Below are 19,240 nucleotides of genomic sequence, written 5' to 3'. Positions count from 1 at the left end.
ATGTCATCCCTGTCCCCCCTCTTTTCTCTTTGCCCTTTCTGTCCCCCCCCCTCTTTCCTATTTCTTCCCCCTGTCCCCTCTCTTTCCTGTTTCTCCCCCTGTCCCCTCTCTTTCCTGTTTCTTCCCCTGTCCCCTCTTTCATGTTTCTCCCCCCCCCTGTCCCCCACTCCTGTGTCGCCCCTGTCCCTCCTCTCTTTCCTGCATGTCCCCCCTGTCCCCCTCCTTTCCTGCATGTCCCCCCTGTCCCCCTCTCCTTCCTCTCTTTTCTGTGCCCCTCTCTTTCCTATTTCTCCCCCCTGTTCCCCTCTCCTGTGTCCCCCCTGTCCCTCTCTTTTCTGTGTCCCCTCCATCCCCCTCTCTTTCCTATGTCTCTCCCTGTCCCCCTGTCCCATGTCCCCCACTTCCCCCTCTCGTGTCTCTTCCCCCTGTCCCCCTCTTTCCTGTATATCCCCCCTTGTCCCCCCTCTCTTTCCTGTGTCTTCCCCCATCCCCCCTCTCCTGTATCTCCCCTATCCACTTTCATGTTTTACATGTACTGTGATAATTATACTTATGTGTATCTGTATCTAAAACTTTCCCACTGTGTTGAGCAGGTACACGTTAAAATCATTAAGAGTGTTTTCTTAGTCTTGAGAATGTCGTATTAATAATGATGATAATGCACAATAATAATCACTCTGCGGCACATTAAATGTCGTATATTATGTTACTACAAACATTTTCATTAATCCATCTATGATATTTTTTAAAATTATATAATAAACATGCTACATAACATATAAACGTGATAAATACACCCCACAGTAGAATAAATTAACATAAATATGAGATGTTGGGTGTAGATGAATGTGTATCAACCATAACCAGAGGCATTCGTCTGTTTACATACTCCACGTGTCTCCTCGCTCATTTACTCGTTCTCTCTCTCTCTCTCTCTCTCTCTCTCTCTCTCTCTCTCTCTCTCTCTCTCTCTCTCTCTCTCTCTCTCTCTCTTTCTCTTTTCTCTCTCTTCTCTCTCTCTTTCTCTTTTCTCTTTTCTCTCTCTTTCTCTCTTTTTCTCTCTTTTCTCTTTTTCTCTCTCTCTTTTTCTCTTTTCTCTCTTTTCTCTCTTTCTCCTCTCTCTTCTCTCTTTTCTCTCTCTTTTTCTCTCTCTCTCTTTTCTCTCTCTTTTCTCTCTCTCTCTCTCTCTCTTTCTCTCTTTTCTCTCTTTTCTCTCTTTTCTCTCTTTTCTCTCTTTTCTCTCTTTTCTCTCTTTTCTCTCTTGTCTCTCTTCTCTTTTCTCTTTTCTCTTTTCTCTTTTCTCTTTTCTCTTTTCTCTTTTTTCTCTTTTCTCTTTTCTCTTTTCTCTTTCTCTCTTTCTCTCTTTCTCTCTTTTCTCTTTCTCTTTCTCTTTTCTCTTTCTTTCTCTTTTCTCTTTCTCTCTTTCTCTTTTCTCTTTCTCTTTTTCTCTTTCCCTTTCTCTCTCTCCCTTTCTCTCTTTTTCTCTCTCTCTTTTTCTCTTTCCTTTTTTTTTTTACACAGGGTTTGGCAAGGTTAAGGATCCCTAGCTTTATTGACAAGCTATTTACAGGTTAAGGATTCCTAACTTTATTGGTAAGCTAAGAGCTGTTACCTACATCAGCTTATTTGAAAACATTTTTATTGTTATGAGACATAAAAGTAGGGAACAGGATGAAGTTGGAGCCATCTGTGGGCCAGCATTTTCATTTGATCAACTGACTTTATCTCGTTGACATCATTATGCTGTATGAATGTGTTCCATACTCGAGTCATCCTGGGTATATATGATCTCAGTTGGAGTGATGTTCTGGAGAAGGGTACAGCCAGAGTGAAGTTGCTGCTTTCTGCCTATCTTATGGCATAAAAGCTTGTTTCACGCTGTCCTCGAAGTGGATCCAATTGTGGTACTTTGACAATATTGGCCTTGTACATAACAGTAAGGCCACCCACATCCCTCCTGTGTTGAAGGCTCTGCTGAAATGACAGGTCTATCCAGGATGGGTCCAGGCGAGAGATGAGACGTCTTGCTCTGTTCTCTACTCTGTCAAGCAGTCACAGATGAGAGGGGGGCAGGCAAACCAAGAAAGTGGAGCATACTCAAGGTGTGAGCCTACTTGTGCCTCGTACAGAATCTTGCAAACCCTACTGTCAAGCAGATGTGAGATATGGCGAAGTGCTGTAAGCTTCCTGGCTGCCTTGTTTGCAAGATTTACAACATGGTTCTTCATGGTTAGTTTGGAGTCAAATTTCACCCCAAGGATATCAACTTCCTCTCCAGGTGCCAACACCTTCCCATTCATCCTTACTACTGCACCAGCATTACCATCATGGTGCCTAGAGACGAGCATCGTTCGCGTTTTCTCAGGTGCAAATGTTACTTGCCATCTATTTCCCCAAGCTGATATAGCTCTCAGCTGGTGATTGATGTAGCTTAGTGCAGCTGGCATTTCTTCTCTTGGATAAGTGAATGTCACTGTACAGTCGTCTGCATATGCATGTGATTCTGGGATGAGATGAAGGTCATTGAAGTACACATTCCATAACAATGGACCCAGCACGGTTCCTTGTGGAACACTTGCCTCAATAGGATGTCTTGCTGATTCCGTTCCATTGAGAACTACACTTAGATATCTACTATGAAGGTAATCACTTAGCAACGTACTCATTTACCGATACCTTGGATTTATGACGAGCTCTCTGACCTGCATTCATATCTAAATAATGTACATTAGAGCTGGTTTCCTCTCTTCTGTTTATTTCAATATACAGTACACTACTGTATAAGCATTTTATCGCTCTGCGGCACTTTAAATGTTGTGGTCTATTACGTGTGGGTGGGGTGACCTGGCTGGCTACCATGTACATGTATGTTCATATCTCCCATTCCTGACTTCTTAAAATAAATACTACTCACTTCTCATCCTACATTAAGACTAAAAATATTTTGAGGTTATTAATGAGTGTACTGTGTGTGCATTGTACTTTTTATTGTTTTTAATGCCTAGTTCTGTTTCTGACTTAACCCTTAAACGGTCCAAACAGATTGACGTTCAAATCCGTAGTGCTCCAAAAGTAGATCTACGTTTTTTTTTACATATTTTCAAATATAACAAAAAAAAAGTAGATAAAATTTTTTTTACACATTTTCAAATGTAAAAGAAGAAAGAAGATCTACGTTTTTTTACATACTTTCAAATGTTGAAAAAACGTATATATACATTTGGACCATTTAAGGGTTAAGAGTACATGCTAGGGTTAACTTGTTATCTGGCATTTATATGCATTTATAAGTGGAGAAAACGGCGTTCTGCTTTCCAGCGATGTCTGCTTTTCGGTGGTAGCCTGGAACCTAACCTGCCATATATCTAAATAAAAACTAATAGGGACTCCAGTCGAAGTAAGTTCAGTTTTTCATTTGGTTATCAAAGGTTAACACTAAATAATGTACCATTTTTAATATGCCTAAAACACGTGTGCTTTCAAAACCATTGTTTAGAATATGGATTCAAACTCTAAATAAAAAAATGCATTTCTGTGATGGGCTTGTCAAGACACTCCTGGTTGGCTTTCTCAGCTCTTCATATCATTGGACATAAACATCCAGAAAAATATAGATGGATGGCACAGACCCCAGTAACTGTCGGAAACCTGTACAAAGATGCCCTTCGAGGGAGTGCCGTGGTGCTGTTGAAGGGCTCTTGTTCCAAAGAATTGAAGATGTTATCCGAGAAAGGAGAGGCTATCCAAGGTGCTGCATGCCCACTGGGTTTACCACTCCCTGCAACTATAATAATGTCAGTCTTACAAAAGATAGATTGAAAGCACTGAACTTGCATTCTGGCATTATGATTGAAGTGTACAAATGGAAAATGGATATAAATAAAGAGGATGTAAATACTATAAAGTGCTGAATATTTAGTGTTTTCACATGAAATGATATGCACAGTAGCTTGGATGAGCAGCTGTATTGACAATATCGGAGAGAAATCACTGCCAGGCAAGTTGCACCCTAGCCAGAACATTACCTGGAGTACACCTGGAGGGTGTTCTGGGGGGTCAACGTCCCTGCTGCCCGGTCCATGACCAGGCCTCTAGGTGGATCAGGGCCTGATCACCATTGAGAATATTAATAATAATATGATCTTTATTTCTACGAGTACATGATACAATTTGTACAGACCAAGTTGACTTAAGTGACATACTATATAGAAAGCTCCTGGTTATGCAGAGCATTTCTGGCACCTTAGGTTAGTTTTGTCCCCAGGATGTGACCAACACCAGTCAGCTAACACCCAGGCACCTACTTATTGCTAGGTGAACAAAGACGGAAGGTGCAAGGGAAGATGCCCAGTGTCTCGACCCGTGCCAGGGATCGAACCATGAACACTCAATGTGTGAGCAGTGTGTGCTACCAACCGAGTTACTGAACACAATGCTGTGACTGGATCAATACACAAATAACATGCACATGGGAGAATGAAACTTATGACTATTACAATACCCTCCAGCATTTATCATCAGGCCATTGGGTAAAAGATGATGATGGAGAACCAGCATCAATAGTAATGGCAGAATGCTGATGATCACACTCAAAGTTTCGCCTAGAAAATGACACCTTCCTCATAGCCTTCCCTACTGACCAATCCTTATCCCCCCCCCCCACACACACACACAAAAAGCCCACCAAAAGGAATTGTTTAACTCATTTTGAGGGTTTTGATGAAACTGAGAAAACCTAACTTGAGTCAGTTTCGTCAGTAACCAGGAACTACAAATAAAGTACATGAATGAAAAATATGGACTGTCCATGAAGCCTATCCTGCACTTGAAATACTTGAATACTTGAAGGATGCTTCCTCAGGCCAGTGTCTTAGCAGCCTGGGTCCTGACCAGGTCTCTAGTGGATTAAGACATGATCAATAGGGCTGTTACTGCTCTCCACATGCAGCCTGACATATGTCCCACAGCCTGGCTGGTCAGGCACTGATTTGAGGAACTAGTCGGGTTACCTCCTTAGGACAGCCAGAGGTTTGTTGGTAATTCCACTTATGCACAGAGGGAGGGCATGGGAGTGCCAAGGACCTCTGACACTCAGTAAATTCTCTCTTAATGTGTCATTGTGCCCCTGCTTTTTATTTGAGGTACTTTGCACTGCCTATTGAGTCTTCTCCTTTCACAGTGATTCCAGCATGCAGATTTGGAACCTGTCTCTTTGACCAAGTGCACTGACAAAAATTAACCAATCTAGAAAATGTCAGGAAAATCCAACTATTTATTTATTTATTTATTTTTTTTATTTATTTTTTGTTTGGACATGATACATAGTTGTACAAAGAAATATAGTGACTGGGTGCACATGCAAACAGTTAAAAGTTGCAGTGAAAGTTATTGAGGCTAGGACTTTGGGTAGTTTCAAATTTAGGTTGGATAAGTACATGAGTGGGAGGGGTTGGATTTGAGTGGGACTTGCACATCAGAGCTTATTTCTTGGGTAGCACTGAAAATTGGGTTGGTCAAATGTTTGTTAGTGGGATGAATTGTAAAGGACCTGCCTAGTATGGGCCAACAGGCCTGCTGCAGTGTTCCTCCTTTCTTATGTTCTTATGTTCTTATATAAGTGGGGCCCTACTGTATATGCCATGCCGAATAGGTAAAACTTGAGATTTTGGCTTAAATAGCAATGCTCTTCTTGCCGAATAAGGCAAACAAAAATTGTACCTGCAATAATTTCGCAAAAAATCATTCTGAGCCTAACGAAAAAAATGTATTTCATTGCATGTGTTTAGTATTAAACTATTGTAAACTTATCTAAAATATATTTAATTGGATTAGGCTAAATTGCACTTGTTATAATAAGGTTAGGGAAGTTTTCTAAGGTTCTTTTGGTTCAAAATTATTAATTTTTACATTAACATAAATGAAAAAATATATTTTTAAATGTATAAGAGAAAATTTTAGGAAGGACTTAATTTTAAATGAGTTCTGGCTGATTGACCAATTTTACCTATTCAGCCTCCCCCCCACACACTCACACTCTCTCACTCTCTCTCCATCCATCCAAAACCTCGCCCCTACAGCTGCCCCCCTATGGGCACTCTGACCCCACCCCCCTTATCACAAACCCCATCCACACAACCCCCCATAGGCCCCCACCAGGGCTCCCAGCCCCAATATTCTCCCAGGACCACAGTGATAGAAAAGAAGCTGAAGGTTTGGTACACAAACACAGATGGAATAACAATGAATAAATGTGAGGAGAGGCACGAAAGAATCGATGAGAAATCTCCAGACATCATAGCAGTCACAGAAATAAAACTCACTGAGACAATAACAGATGCAATCTTCCCACCAGGATATCAGATCCTGAGGAAAGATAAGAGGAGTAGAAGGGGAGCAGGGGTTGCACTGCACATAAAATACCGATGAGGATTTGAGGAAATGGAAGGCATGGACGAGATTGGAGAAAGGAAATACATAGTAGGTACAATTCTGTCTGGGGAACATAAAGTAGTCATTGGAGTGATGTATAATCCATCACAGAACTGCAGGAGGCCAAGAGAGGAATACGAAGAGAACAACAAAGCGATGGTGGACACACTGGCTGAGTTGGCAAGAAGAGCTCACTCGAGCAGAGCAAAGTTGCTGGTTATGGGCGATTTCAACCACAGGGAGATAGATTGGGAAAACCTGGAGCCACATGGGGGTCCCAAAACACGGAGAACCAAGATGATGGATGTGGTACTGAAAAACATCATACATCAACATGTCAGGGACACTACCAGAGAGAGAGGGGAGGCTCAACCAGCAAGACTGGACCTTGTGTTCACCTTGAGCAGTTCAGACATTGAGGACATCACTTATGAGAGGCCCCTTGGAGCTAGTGATTACGTGGTTCTGAGTTTTGACTATATAGTAGAGTTACAAGTGGAGAGGGTAACAGGAATTGAATGGGAAAAGCCTAACTATAAAAGGGGGGACTACACAGGTATTAGGAACTTCCTGCAGGAGGTTCAGTGGGACAGAGAACTGGTAGGAAAGTCAGTAATCAAGATGATGGAATATGTAACAACAAAATGCAAGGAGGCAGAGGAAAGATTTGTTGTTCCCAAGGGCAATAGAAATAATGGGAAGACCAAAGCGAGTCCTTGGTTTACCCGAAGGTGTAGAGAGGCAAAAACTAAGTGCACCAGAGAATGGAAAAGGTACAGGAGGCAAAGGACCCAGGAAAATAGAGATTAGTCGAAGAGCCAGAAATGAGTATGCACAGATGAGGAGGGAGGCCCAGCGACAGTACGAAAACGACATAACATCGAAAGTCAAGTCTGACCCGAAACTGTTGTATAGCCACATTAGGAAGAAGACAACAGTCAAAGACCAGGTGATCAGGCTGAGGAAAGAAGGTGGGGAACTCACAAGAAACGATCAAGAGGTATGTGAGGAGCTCAACATGAGATTTAAGGAAGTACAGTGGACCCCCGGTTAACGATATTTTTTCATTCCAGAAGTATGTTCAGGTGCCAGTACTGACCGAATTTGTGCCCATAAGGAATATTGTGAAGTAGATTAGTCCATTTCAGACCCCCAAACATACACGTACAAACACACATGAATACACTTACATAATTGGTCGCATTGGGAGGTGATCGTTAAGCAGGGGTCCACTGTACAGCGGAGACAGGAAGGCCTCTGGGAGGACAGAACAGAGGGGGATGCCAACAAGGAATATACCAACAAGTGTTGGACGACATACACACAACTGAGGAGGAGGTGAAGAAGCTGCTAAGGGACCTTGATACCTCATAGGCAATGGGACTGGACAACATCTCCCCATGGGTCCTTAGAGGGGGAGCAGAAATGCTGTGTATGCCACTAACCACAATCTTCAACACATCCCTTGAAACTGGGCGGGTTCAATCCCGGCCGGGGGTATGGTTTATTTGCAATCGTGTCATTACGATTTCTTAAGTCATGACAAATGTAGTTCCCATTTTTATAAAAGGAGACAGAAAAGAGGCACTAAACTATAGACCAGTGTCACTGACGTGTATAATATACAGAATCATGGAGAAGGTTATCAGGAAAGTGGTGGAGCACCTGGAACGGAACAAGAGTATAAATGCCAACCAGCATGGAGATATGGAGGGCAAATCCTGTGTTGCAAAATTTCTGGAGTTTTATGATAAAGTAAGACATGAAAGAGAGGGGTGGGGTGATTGCATCTTCTTGGACTGCAAGAAGGCCTTTGACACAGTTCCTCACGAGAGATTAGTGCAGAAACTAGAAGGGCACTGCAATGAATCAGAGAATACCTGACAGGGAGGCAACAGTGAGTCAGGGGTATGTGATGAGGTATCACAGTGGGTACCTGTCAGGAGCGGGGTCCCACAGGGGTCAGTCCTAGGACCAGTGTTATTTTTGGTATATGTGAATGACATGATGGAAGGGTTAGACTCAGAAGTGTCCTTGTTTGAAGATGTGAAGTTAATGAGGAGAATCAAATCAGATGAGGATCAGGCAGGACTTCAAAGAGACCTGGACAGGCTGGACACCTGGTCCAGCAACTGGCTTCTCGAATTTAAACCCGCCAAATGCAAAGTCGTGAATATCGGGGAAGGGCAAAGAAGACCGCAGACAGAGTATAGGCTGGGTGGCCAAAGACTGCAAACCTCGCTCGAGGATTAAGATCTTGGGGTGAATATAACACCGAGCATGTCTCTGGAAGCACACATTGGCCAGATAACTGCTGTAGCATATGGGCACCTGGCAAATCTGAGAACAGCATTCCAATACCTTAGTAAGGAATTGTTCAAGACACTACACCGTGTACATCAGGCCCATACTGGAGTATGCAGCACCTGTTTGGAACCCCCACTTGATCAAGCACGTCAAGAAATTAGAGAAAGTGCAAAGGTTTGCGACAAGGTTAGTTCTAGAGCTAAAGGGAATGTCCTACGAAGAAAGGTTAAGGGACATCGGCCAGATGACACTGGAGGACAGGAGGGTTAGGGGAGACATGATAATGACATACAAAATACTGCATGGAATAGACAAGGTGGACAGACAGGATGTTCCAGAGAGGGGACACAGAAACAAGGGGTCACACTTGGAAGTTGAAGACTCAAATGAGTCAAAGGGATGTTAGGAAGTATTTCTTCAGTCATAGAGTTGTCAGGAAGTGGAATAGCCTAGCAAATGAGGTAGTGGAGGCAGGAACCATACATAGCTTTAAGATGAGGTATGATAAAGCTCATGGAGCAGGGAGAGAGAGGACCTAGTAGCACTCAGTGAAGAGGCAGGGCCAGGAGCCGAGTCTCGACCCCTGCAACAACAATTAGATGAGTACACACATACATGCACACACACACATGCAACATGCAGCACACACACATATATACATAACTACATGATAACCACCTGGTGGTTCACAATTACACTCACTTACCCACTGACTATAAACCCAGAAATAATAATCTTAATCTTAAAATAATAAATCCTAACTAGTCATAAGTTTGCCTATGATACTCCAATATAGACACTTTGTATTGTGCCAAAACAAAAGCATTCATATTGCTAAACTCACAAATTATGATGTAGTCACTTAGCCTTAATACCATAATCTGTAAGGATTTAATGTTAAGAATTAATCTAAGTCTGCCCGAAATGCCTAGCCATGCTAGGTGTCCTAGTGGCCCCCTCTGTAATTAGTATTTTATAACATGTAAACCACACAATACCCAAAACCTGTAAACCCCACATTGTAACCCTTATAGAGAATAAACTTGAATATGAAACAGATAAAATCATAACAGGGTACATGGGAATAAAAATGCTTACATTGTACTATATTTAAATTAAATTATTCTGTTAAATCAGAACAAAATGGTAATAAAAATAACAGTACTGGGAGCCTCCGCTTTGCAGCATTTCGTTTTGCGTTGTTTCGCTCTGACAGCTCTTTGAAGTTATACTCATTCTTCATTTCGTACAATAAATATATTCACCACTCACTCTAAGGTAAGAAGAAAAATATTTTAAAGTAATGTGTGTACTGTATGTGCATTTTTTAGGTCTAGGTCTATTGCTCGCTTAACGTATGCTAGTGTAAACATGTTATCAGGTTTTTATATGCATTTGAAAGTTAAAAAAGGCTGTTTCACTTTACAGCAGTAGCCCAGAACTTAACCTTCTTTGTAAGCAGGACCTGCCTCTACCTGTATTATTACAGAATGTGATGAAATAGTATTTTACATGTATGTTTATGTAAGACATTAATGATGTTCACAGAATTAATTCAGTGAGAATGACTCATTGTATATGGACATATAAAATCTTAGCAATGTACACGAGAGTAAAAATGTATAAATTTTATAGTTTTTAGTGTTCAGGGATTCAGATTAATTCTAATAAAAATTATAGTGGTAATAAAGCCAGTTGCTTTATCTCTTGAATGAGATAGTGTATGTCTTTCTAGCAATACAGTGGACCCCCGCATAACGATCACCTCCAAATGCGACCAATTATGTAAGTGTATTTATGTAAGTGCGTTTGTATGTGTATGTTTGGGGGTCTGAAATTGACTAATCTACTTCACAATATTCCTTATGGGAAAAAATTCGGTCAGTACTGGCACCTGAACATACTACTGGAATGAAAAAAGTTCGTTAACCGGGGGTCCACTGTATATGAGAGTTGAAGGAAAGATGGAACAAGACAAGGGGTTAATATTGAATGAAAAACAGGGTTACAGATTTGGTTTTGCATAATAAATTGTTGTCAGGATCACATTAAGGTAAGGAGCTGTGATCTGGTTGGCAGGTAGGAAGTCTCTGGAATCTTCAGGCATTTTAGTTCCTTTTATGCACAGTGCTTTTACTCAGGTTGAGTCTGACACAGGGAATATCATAGATTTTTGTTTAGCATTATGCTTATGAATTCTGTTGCAGCTGTCAAGAGTTTTAGTACAGGATTAATACTAGAATTGATGTCCTGTATACATAATATGCACAGAAATGAGTGAATTTTATGTATATCTGTGTATTCTTTCTTTTTTTTTTCCATCTCTTGATTTATTCTTTTGTCTCTTGCCATTTGTTATGAGTACTTTGCACACCATCTACAATAAGGAAGACATTTCAGACTTATTAGTAGACAAAACTTTGTTAAATTTCAGGTGCAGATAAGTCACTTGGTAGCAGTCTCTTGGAAGCTTGTGGGAACAACCTGGAGATGGCAATTAACATGCACATGGAAGGTGTCCATGAAGCCTCTTCATCCAGCTCGGCTACCACCAACCACTCCTCACCTGGTTCACTTGGCATGACTGTGTGTGAGCCTTCTTTAACTAATATATACAGACTCTTTTTGTGTCTGTCTGTGTTTAATTTATTGTGCTACTTTAAGCACATCCTGTGATCTTGGCTTTTAAAATGATATCAAATTCAATTTTTTTATACAGATAATGTAGTTTGCATGTAATAAAATATTGTTAGGCACAAAAGAAAGCTACTAGCATGCAATGAATTTTGAGCCAATTAATCCTAATGTTTAAGAACTACTGAAGAACTAGACAGATTATTAAACGGGATTTCCTTGTGCAGTTTTTTTTTTTTTTTTTTTTTTTTTTTTTTTTTTTTCAACAAGTCGGCCGTCTCCCACCGAGGCAGGGTGACCCAAAAAAGAAAGAAAATCCCCAAAAAGAAAATACTTTCATCATCATTCAACACTTTCACCACACTCGCACATTATCACTGTTTTTGCAGAGGTGCTCAGAATACAACAGTCTAGAAGCATAAACATATAAAGATACACAACATATCCCTCCAAACTGCCAATATCCCAAACCCCTCCTTTAAAGTGCAGGCATTGTACTTCCCATTTCCAGGACTCAAGTCCGACTATATGAAAATAACCGGTTTCCCTGAATCCCTTCACTAAATATTACCCTGCTCACACTCCAACAGATCGTCAGGTCCCAAGTACCATTCGTCTCCATTCACTCCTATCTAACACGCTCACGCACGCTTGCTGGAAGTCCAAGCCCCTTACCCACAAAACCTCCTTTACCCCCTCTCTCCAACCCTTTCGAGGACGACCCCTACCCCGCCTTCCTTCCCCTATAGATTTATATGCTTTCCATGTCATTCTACTGTGATCCATTCTCTCTAAATGACCAAACCACCTCAACAACCCCTCTTCTGCCCTCTGACTAATACTTTTATTAACTCCACACCTTCTCCTAATTTCCACACTCCGAATTTTCTGCATAATATTTACACCACACATTGCCCTTAAACAGGACATCTCCGCTGCCTCCAACCGTCTCCTCGCTGCTGCATTTACCACCCAAGCTTCACACCCATATAAGAGTGTTGGTACTACTATACTTTCATACATTCCCTTCTTTGCCTCCATAGATAACGTTTTTTGACTCCACATATACCTCAACGCACCACTCACCTTTTTTCCCTCATCAATTCTATGATTAACCTCATCCTTCATAAATCCATCCGCCGACACGTCAACTCCCAAGTATCTGAAAACATTCACTTCTTCCATACTCCTCCTCCCCAATTTGATATCCAATTTTTCTTTATCTAAATCATTTGACACCCTCATCACCTTACTCTTTTCTATGTTCACTTTCAACTTTCTACCTTTACACACATTCCCAAACTCATCCACTAACCTTTGCAATTTTTCTTTAGAATCTCCCATAAGCACAGTATCATCAGCAAAAAGTAACTGTGTCAATTCCCATTTTGAATTTGATTCCCCATAATTTAATCCCACCCCTCTCCCAAACACCCTAGCATTTACTTCCTTTACAACCCCATCTATAAATATATTAAACAACCATGGTGACATTACACATCCCTGTCTAAGACCTACTTTTACCGGGAAGTAGTCTCCCTCTCTTCTACACACCCTAACCTGAGCCTCACTATCCTCATAAAAACTCTTTACAGCATTTAATAACTTACCACCTATTCCATATACTTGCAACATCTGCCACATTGCTCCTCTATCCACTCTATCATATGCCTTTTCTAAATCCATAAATGCAATAAAAACTTCCCTATCTTTATCTAAATACTGTTCACATATATGCTTCAATGTAAACACCTGATCTACACATCCCCTACCCACTCTAAAACCTCCTTGCTCATCCGCAATCCTACATTCTGTCTTACCTCTAATTCTTTCAATTATAACCCTACCGTACACTTTTCCTGGTATACTCAGTAAGCTTATTCCTCTATAATTTTTACAGTCTCTTTTGTCCCCTTTCCCTTTATATAAAGGGACTATACATGCTCTCTGCCAATCCCTAGGTACCTTCCCCTCTTTCATACATTTATTAAACAAAAGTACCAACCACTCCAACACTATATCCCCCCCTGCTTTTAACATTTCTGTCATGATCCCATCAGTTCCAGCTGCTTTACCCCCTTTCATTTTACGTAATGCCTCACGTACCTCCCCCACACTTACATTCTGCTCTTCTTCACTCCTAAAAGATGGTATACCTCCCTGACCAGTGCATGAAATTACTGCCTCTGTTTCTTCCTTAACATTTAAAAGTTCCTCAAAATATTCTCGCCATCTACCCAATACCTCCATCTCCCCATCTACTAACTCCCCTACTCTGTTTTTAACTGACAAATCCATATTTTCCCTAGGCTTTCTTAACTTGTTTAACTCACTCCAAAATTTTTTCTTATTTTCATTAAAATTTCTTGACAGTGCCTCTCCCACTCTATCATCTGCTCTCCTTTTGCACTCTCTCACCACTCTCTTTACCTTTCTTTTACTCTCCATATACTCTGCTCTTCTTATAACACTTCTGCTTTGTAAAAACCTCTCATAAGCTACCTTTTTCTCTTTTATCACACCCTTTACTTCATCATTCCACCAATCACTCCTCTTTCCTCCTGCCCCCACCCTCCTATAACCACAAACTTCTGCCCCACATTCTAATACTGCATTTTTAAAACTATTCCAACCCTCTTCAACCCCCCCACTACTCATCTTTGCACTAGCCCACCTTTCTGCCAATAGTCGCTTATATCTCACCCGAACTTCCTCCTCCCTTAGTTTATACACTTTCACCTCCCTCTTACTTGTTGTTGCCACCTTCCTCTTTTCCCATCTACCTCTTACTCTAACTGTAGCTACAACTAAATAATGATCCGATATATCAGTTGCCCCTCTATAAACATGTACATCCTGGAGCCTACCCATCAACCTTTTATCCACCAATACATAATCTAATAAACTACTTTCATTACGTGCTACATCATACCTTGTATATTTATTTATCCTCTTTTTCATAAAATATGTATTACTTATTACCAAATTTCTTTCTACACATAGCTCAATTAAAGGCTCCCCATTTACATTTACCCCTGGCACCCCAAATTTACCTACTACTCCCTCCATAACATTTTTACCCACTTTAGCATTAAAATCCCCAACCACCATTACTCTCACACTTGATTCAAAACTCCCCACGCATTCACTCAACATTTCCCAAAATCTCTCTCTCTCCTCTACACTTCTCTCTTCTCCAGGTGCATACACGCTTATTATAACCCACTTTTCACATCCAATCTTTATTTTACTCCACATAATCCTTGAATTAATACATTTATAGTCCCTCTTTTCCTGCCATAGCTTATCCTTCAACATTATTGCTACTCCTTCTTTAGCTCTAACTCTATTTGAAACCCCTGACCTAATCCCATTTATTCCTCTCCACTGAAACTCTCCCACCCCCTTCAGCTTTGTTTCACTTAAAGCCAGGACATCCAGCTTCTTCTCATTCATAACATCCACAATCATCTCTTTCTTATCATCTGCACAACATCCACGCACATTCAGACTTCCCACTTTGACAATTTTCTTCTTCTTATTCTTTTTAGTAATCTTTACAGGAAAAGGGGTTACTAGCCCATTGTTCCCGGCATTTTAGTTGACTTTTACAACACGCATGGCTTACGGAGGAAAGATTCTTATTCCACTTCCCCATGGATATAAAAGGAAAATTAATAAGACCAAGAACTATTAAGATAAAATCAAAGAAAACTCAGATGAGTGTGTATAAATAAATGTGTACATGTATGTGTAGTGTGACCTAAGTGTAAGTAGAAGTAGCAAGACATGCCTGTAATCTTGCATATTTATGAGACAGACAAAAGACATCAGCAATCCTACCATCATGTAAAACAATCACAGGCTTCGTTTAACACTCACTTGGCAGGACGGTAGTACCTCCCTGGGTGGTTGCTGTCTACCAACCTACTACCAGTTAACTACAATTAAATGTACAACAAGAGGTAGCTAAATGAACAACAGTATTTTAAAAGTATGCCTTAATTTTTCAAATTGATTCACTGCTCTTCAGTTAAGTAGGATTTCTTTAGCAGTTACCAACTATTATATATAGCACAGTAAGATAACTAATGTATGAGTGGTCCAGTTTTAAAAGTATGATTTATTATTTCAAAGTGATTCAGTATTTTCAATCTTGTGGAGTGATTGAATAGTGATGAAGTTACAGGAAGTTACTTAGTGACAGTAGAAACATAACGGGACAAGATGAGTACATCTCCTCTTCACTTAGCGATGGACTCGTTTACCGATGCCTCAGACTTACGACGGGCTTTCTGACCAGTATTCATACCTAAATAATGTATATAAGAGCTGATTTCCTCTATTCTGTTTTTTCAATATACAGTACTCTACTGTATAAACATTTAAAAATATTCCAAATATGTTAAAAATGGTACAAAGGCAATATTAACACAATATCAAAGAGGGCTGACACAAACTCACTACCATTGTAGTATGCTCCTCATTTTGCCACGAATTTGTTTAATGACGTGGTCTCAGGAACGGAACTCTTGTATTAAGTGAAGAGAGGCTATAATTAATTAAGACTGGAGTGCTCTAGTGTCCTCATTAGAATGAATTGGACAGCCTATTTTGGTGTCATCAGCAAATTTGCTTATGTCGCTATTTATTCCCTCATCTATGTCGTTTATGTAAATTGTGAACAACAACGGGCCCAACACTGACCCCTGAGGAACACCGCTGGTGACGTGCCCCCATTCTGATTTCTCCCCATTTATGCAAACACTCTGCTGTCTATTTGTCAGCCATGCCTCTACCCAGGAAAAAATTTCTCCTCTTATTCCATGTGCCTTAAGTTTCCTCAATAGCCTCTGGTGTGGAACTCTATCGAAAGCCTTACTGAAGTCCATATACACAATATCATATTCATTATCATGATCTACCTCCTCAAACACCTTAGTGAAAAAAGTTAGTAAATTCGTAAGACAGGAACGCCCCTTTGTAAATCCATGTTGAGATTCATTAATCAATCTGTGCCTGTCAAGATGGCTATGAATTGCTTTGGTAATTATTGATTCCATAAATTTTCCCACTATGGAGGTAAGGCTTACTGGTCTATAGTTCGAAGCCAAGGACCTGTCACCTGCCTTGTAAATAGGTGTTACATTTGCCATTTTCCACTTATCAGGCACTATGCCAGTTTGTAGTGATATGTTAAAAAGATTAGCCAAAGATATGCTAAGTTCCTCTTTACATTCCTTTAACACCCTTGCAAACAGTTCATCAAGGCCTGGGGATTTGTTAGGTTTTAGTTTCTCTATTTGTCTGAGGACTGTCACTAGTTACCGCAATCGTACATAGTTTATCATCATCCTATTCTACATAATCTATTATTTCAGGAATATCACTAGTATTTGAGGTCTGTTTTGTATGTTGAGTCTTACAGTTTTAAAGCAAATTTGTCATCTTTCTTGATGAGCACTGCACTGTATGACTCTCATAGGTTTAGTGCTTCATTTCTTTATAATAATAATACTCTTTGTGAGCAGTGTGTCCAGAAAAAGATGGTTGTTATATGTACTTGTTCATCTTGAGCTGAATAGTGGATTCAACATAATAAGTTTATAAAGCTGTTTATTTTGAAAAATCTGGGTGAAATTGCTAAATTTTCTCATTAAAAGGATCTCTATAAAAGATTTTTTATTTATTAACACATTGGCCGATTCCCAATAAGGCAGGTTGGCCTGAAAAAGAAAAAAACTTTCATCATCGTTCACTCCATTACTGTCTTGCCAGAGGGGTCCTTTACACTACAGTTATAAATCTGCAACATTAACACCCCTCCTTCAGAGTGTAGACACTGTACAGTGGACCCCCGCATAACGATGGCATCACATAGCGATTTTTCCGCATACCGATTACTTTTATCGCAAAATTTTTGCCGCGCATACCGATTAAAAACCCGCTTACCGATTTTCGTCCGAGACGCGTCCAATGTGCCCTCAGCCAGCCTCACATGTGCCGGCCGTCCCATTGTTTACCAGCCAGCCTCCGCGGTAACATCCAAGCATACACTCGGAATATTTCGTATTATTACAGTATTTTCGGTGCTGTTTCTGGAAAATAAGTGACCAGGGGCCCCAAGAAAGCTTCTAGTGCCAACCCTACACCTCAAAGGGTAAGAATTACTATAGAAATGAAGAAAGAGATAATTGATAAGTATGAAAGTGGAGTGCGTATAGCCGACCTAGTCAAGCTGTACAAGAAACCCCAATCAACCATCGCTACTATTGTGGGCACCAGAAAGACAATCAAGGAAGCTCTTCTTGCCAAAGGTTCAACTGTGTTTTCGAAACAAAGATCGCAAGTGATGGAAGATGTTGAGAGACTCTTATTGGTGTGGATAAATGAAAAACAGCTAGCAGGAGATAGCATCTCTCAAGCGATCATATGTGAAAAGGCTAGGAAGTTGCATGAGGATTTAATTAAAAAAATGCCTGCAACTAGTGATGATGTGAGTGAATTTAAGGCCAGCAAAGGTTGGTTTGAGAGATTTAAGAAGCTTAGTGGCATCCATAGTGTGATAAGGCATGGTGAGGCTGCCAGTTCGGACCACAAAGCGGCTGAAAAATATGTGCAGGAATTCAAGGAGTACATAGAAACTGAAGGACTGAAACCTGAACAAGTGTTTAATTGTGATGAAACAGGCCTGTTCTGGAAGAAAATGCCAAGCAGGACCTACATTACTCAGGAGGAAAAGGCACTCCCAGGACATAAGCCTATGAAAGACAGGCTTACTTTGTTGATGTGTGCCAATGCTACTGGTGATTGCAAAGTGAAGCCTTTATTAGTGTATCACTCTGAAACTCCCAGAGCGTTCAGGCAAAAGAATGTCCTCAAGGATAATTTGTGTGTGCTGTGGAGGGCAAACAGTAAGGCATGGGTCACTAGGGAATTTTTCTATAACTGGTTACACCATGCATTTGCCCCCAATGTGAAAAATTACCTAACTGAAAAGAAATTAGAACTTAAGTGCCTCCTGGTGTTAGACAATGCCCCTGGTCATCCTACAGACGTGGCAGAGCGACTTTATGGGGACATGAGCTTCATTAAGGTGAAGTTTTTGCCTCCTAATACCACGCCTCTCCTGCAGCCCATGGACCAGCAGGTTATTTCCAACTTCAAGAAACTGTACACAAAAGCTCTGTTTGAAAGGTGCTTTGTAATGACCTCAGAAACTCAACTGACTCTAAGAGAGTTTTGGAGAGATCACTTTAATATCCTCAATTGTGTAAACCTTATAGGTAAGGCTTGGGAGGAAGTGACTAAGAGGACCTTGAACTCTGCTTGGAAGAAACTGTGGCCAGAATGTGTAGACAAAAGGGATTTTGAAGGGTTTGAGGCTAACCCTGAGAATCCTGTGCCAGTTGAGGAATCCATTGTGGCATTGGGAAAGTCCTTGGGGTTGGAGGTTAGTGGGGAGGATGTGGAAGAGTTGGTGGAGGAGGACAATGAAGAACTAACCACTGATGAGCTGATAGATCAACTTCAAGAGCAAGAGGCCAGACCTGGGGAAACTGGTTCAGAGGAGGGGAGAGAGAAATTGAAGAAGTTGCCTACTACAAAGATAAAGGAAATCTGTGCTAAGTGGCTTGAAGTGCAAACCTTCATGGATGAAAATCACCCTCACACAGCTATTGCAAGCCGTGCTGGTGATTATTACACTGACAATGTTGTGAAACACTTTAGGCAAGTCATAAAGGAACGAGAGGTACAGGCCACTATGGACAGATATCTTGTGCGAAAGAAGTCTAGTGACTCTGAAGCTGGCCCTAGTGGCATTAAAAAAAGAAGGGAAGTAACCCCAGAAAAGGACTTACTACCTCAA

General features: G+C 40.7%; 2 protein-coding genes across 8 annotated transcripts in view; one reads left to right on the top strand and one right to left on the bottom strand.

Annotated features, from left to right (window-relative positions):
- LOC128688547 (UBX domain-containing protein 7) overlaps window positions 1–19,240 on the top strand; it is a 181,154-nt gene that overhangs the window by 34,877 nt on the left and 127,037 nt on the right. For 2 of the 3 annotated variants that reach the window (XM_053776388.2, XM_053776387.2), the window contains exon 2: window positions 11,171–11,322. In XM_053776388.2, coding sequence (XP_053632363.2) covers window positions 11,171–11,322 — 152 coding nt within the window. Of the gene's footprint in view, window positions 1–11,170; window positions 11,327–19,240 lie in introns of those variants that run through there. The other variant, XM_053776389.2, reaches the window with a different exon arrangement.
- LOC128688548 (EEF1A lysine methyltransferase 2) overlaps window positions 2,504–19,240 on the bottom strand; it is a 332,797-nt gene continuing 316,060 nt past the window's right edge. Inside the window, exon 5 of one of the 5 annotated variants that reach the window (XM_053776394.2) lies at window positions 2,504–3,784. In XM_053776394.2, coding sequence (XP_053632369.2) covers window positions 3,579–3,784 — 206 coding nt within the window. In that variant the 3' untranslated portion in view covers window positions 2,504–3,578. The remainder of the gene's footprint in view (window positions 3,785–19,240) is intronic. The other 4 variants (XM_053776393.2, XM_053776391.2, XM_053776390.2 and 1 more) reach the window with 4 other exon arrangements.

This window comes from Cherax quadricarinatus, chromosome 13 (genome assembly GCF_038502225.1).
Source record: "Cherax quadricarinatus isolate ZL_2023a chromosome 13, ASM3850222v1, whole genome shotgun sequence".
NCBI classification, from domain to species: Eukaryota; Metazoa; Arthropoda; class Malacostraca; order Decapoda; family Parastacidae; genus Cherax; species Cherax quadricarinatus.
The sequence above is the reverse complement of the archived record's forward strand: the minus strand, read 5'-3'. Positions and strand labels throughout refer to the sequence as shown.